General features: G+C 27.3%; 1 protein-coding gene across 1 annotated transcript; it reads right to left on the bottom strand.

The window, feature by feature from the left end:
• Positions 1-129: 129 nt before the first annotated feature.
• ENU1_132380 (vacuolar protein sorting-associated protein 35 protein) lies at positions 130-2,247 on the bottom strand (the record flags this gene model as incomplete). Its single annotated transcript, XM_008860098.1, has 1 exon — positions 130-2,247. One exon carries the CDS (start codon positions 2,245-2,247, stop codon positions 130-132), a length of 2,118 nt encoding a protein of 705 aa, XP_008858320.1.
• Positions 2,248-2,809: the final 562 nt, after the last annotated feature.

The raw sequence follows: 2,809 nt of genomic DNA, 5'->3' as shown, positions 1-2,809 counted from the left end.
TTGATTCTTTCTTTATTCAATATTTGGTTTTGTTCCATTATAAAATTGTCATTCTTATGAGAAGTTATAATTTCATTAGAATAAATGTCCTTGTTATAAACTTTCAGGTTAATTAAAAAAAAAAATGAATTAATTTTTAGATATTTTTAATTGTTGTAATAGCATTTTGGTATTTTTAAATGACTGACTCACTTGACTTGGGAAGATTGTATTAAGATTAATGTCTGCTAAATACAAAACTTCATTAATAAATTCAAAGTCACTAAAAGTACCTTTTTGAACACACCAAATAAGATGGTTTAATGCTTCAATACGAAGACGTTCTCCACATTCTATTTCACAGTCATTAGCAGCGTCAAGAACAATTTTAATACAACTTTTAATCATTTCTTCATTTCCACTTTTCCATAAATGAATTGTATTTAACACTTCTTTACATCGTTTTGGTCTATTGGCAATAGCTTTCGCATGTTTAGTTAGTAATAATACCATGTCATTATATTCTTGACGATGAGAAAGAAGTTGTACTGCACCAATAATCTTTTCAAGACATTCTGCTTTGATAAAATCATCTTCTACAATTTCTGTTTCTCCCACAGCAAATTCAAAAAAATATAATGAATGTATGTACTGAGCTTTTTCTCCAGCCAACATCGCTTGGAGTGCAAGTCCTATGGCTAATGGGGCATTAGTAGTAACCAATTTTTTTATTCTATTTAAGAATCTCTCAAATAAAACATCCCTTTCCATTGCTGATTGTGAATGTATTATTAATTGAAGTTCTACTTCAGCTATAGACTTTAGGGGCACTTCTCCAAGAGCTATGTTTATGTATTGATCTACAAGAGAAAGAGTTAAAGCACAAGAAGACTTATTACAAATTTTAATTCTTGGGAAAATAGACAACGCCATACTTAAATCATTTTGTGAATCAATATCATTTACTTCTGGTTGAAGCAATAATCGTACTATTTTTAATATGAGAGATGCATCAGAATAAGATTTTAATATAACGTTTTGACGTTGTAAAGATTCAACAACTAGTCGAGCAATTTTACGTTCGTTTGAAGGAAGTAAAAGGTTGAGTAAAGTTAAAAATCCATCAACTTTTATTGCATTTAACAATGGAATTGTTCTTAAAGTAAGTTCTAATGCCATACAAATATGAAATTGAACACCAGTAGGAACTTGCCCTGAGCATATACTTAAAATTGACTTAAATAAATGTTCTAATTGTTGGCAATAACTTCCTTTATTATACCAACTAAAGATTATACGAAGAATAGAAACTAGCAACAAAGCACCATCATTAGGAGATGTTAATCCACTGTTAACCATTTGAACAACCTTTGCTTGTATTGATTCAATAATATCAAAATGATATTCAGAAGATACATTAGGAAGTTTGTCAAGAAATGGAGCTAAACATAATTTTAAATCAATTTTGCACATTGGAGAAGTTAAACCTGCAAGAATTTCTGGCATACAAACTAATTGTAAAGGTACAGGGAATGTTTCTATAAGAATTAAATAAAAGAATTCTTGTGCAGTTGTTGAACATTCAATCACTGTTTTCTGAAGGTTCATTAAAATGGCTCTAAATAATGGTGCACTAAGTTCTAAAGAGGATAAATAACGTAATGAACGTAATGCAAGAGTACAAATTGGGGCAGCTTGGTCTGAGACAAGATATTCGGATTCTACGACATGAGATAAAGCACGAAGTGATATGGCTATGTGAGAAAGAAGGAATTGAATTGCTAGTGTTGAGTTGTTAATAAATACTGGAATTGAAATAGTTAATAAATGATTCAATGCAAATACACGATGAGTTGGAAGACTTACAGTTCTTATTACAGTTAATAAAGCATTTAATGATCTATTTGCATAGTGTTGTCCTTTATGAATAGAAGCAACAGCAACATTCATTAACATGTAACAACGAACTACAGCATCAGGTATTTGAAGAATAAAAGAAGTAATAAGGTTCAAATCCATTTTAGTTTGTTGAAGATAAGTCTGAAATTCTTCTAAAGGATGAACACAAGTTAAATAAATTTGATAATAACATTGACTTGATATATTGTATGATAATGGTGTAAGAATATTCGTTAGTGTATCTATTATTTCTCTTATTTTATCAAACTCAAATAACTCTTTCAATTGTTTAGATGATTTTCTGATATTACTTAACACGACTTCCATAGGAGGAAGTGAATTTATGTTGTTTTTGTTTGTCTTTGGCATAAAAAATAAAAAGAAGATCTTTTTAGATCTTTTTTATAATATTTAATTAATAAAACTATAGTTTTATAATTTTCCAAATAACAAAAATGAATTGAAAGTCAATGTTATTTGAAATTACCTCATTTATTATTTTTTATCAACAGTAAATAGTCATTTATTGTTATTTAAAATATGTTACAGTGCTATTGAAATATTGAATTAAATCACTAATATATTTTGACTATTGTGGTTGTACTAAACAAAGATTCAAAACATACAAAACAAAATTTTAATTTGTTAAGTTTTAGTTATAAAAATTGTTTTATTTAATTTATTCCTTTTTAAAAATTAAATAAAAATTATGAAATTAAGTTTTAGTTGATATTGATTTTTCTATTTCATTTTATTTGTTTAACGTTATTTCATTCACTCTTTTTTGATTCTTGTTCATGACATACTTCTATACCCATATCCTCTTCTATTCTCTAAATATTATTTCATTAAGTTTTTCGTGTTTTTATTGATAATATCTTATTTAATTATTTCAAATTGCAATGCAATTAAAAACCAAGAAATTGCAGAA

This window comes from Entamoeba nuttalli (genome assembly GCF_000257125.1).
Source record: "Entamoeba nuttalli P19 unplaced genomic scaffold asmbl_5534, whole genome shotgun sequence".
NCBI lineage: Eukaryota > Evosea > Mastigamoebida > Endamoebidae > Entamoeba > Entamoeba nuttalli.
This window is presented reverse-complemented; position numbering and strand designations above follow the sequence as displayed.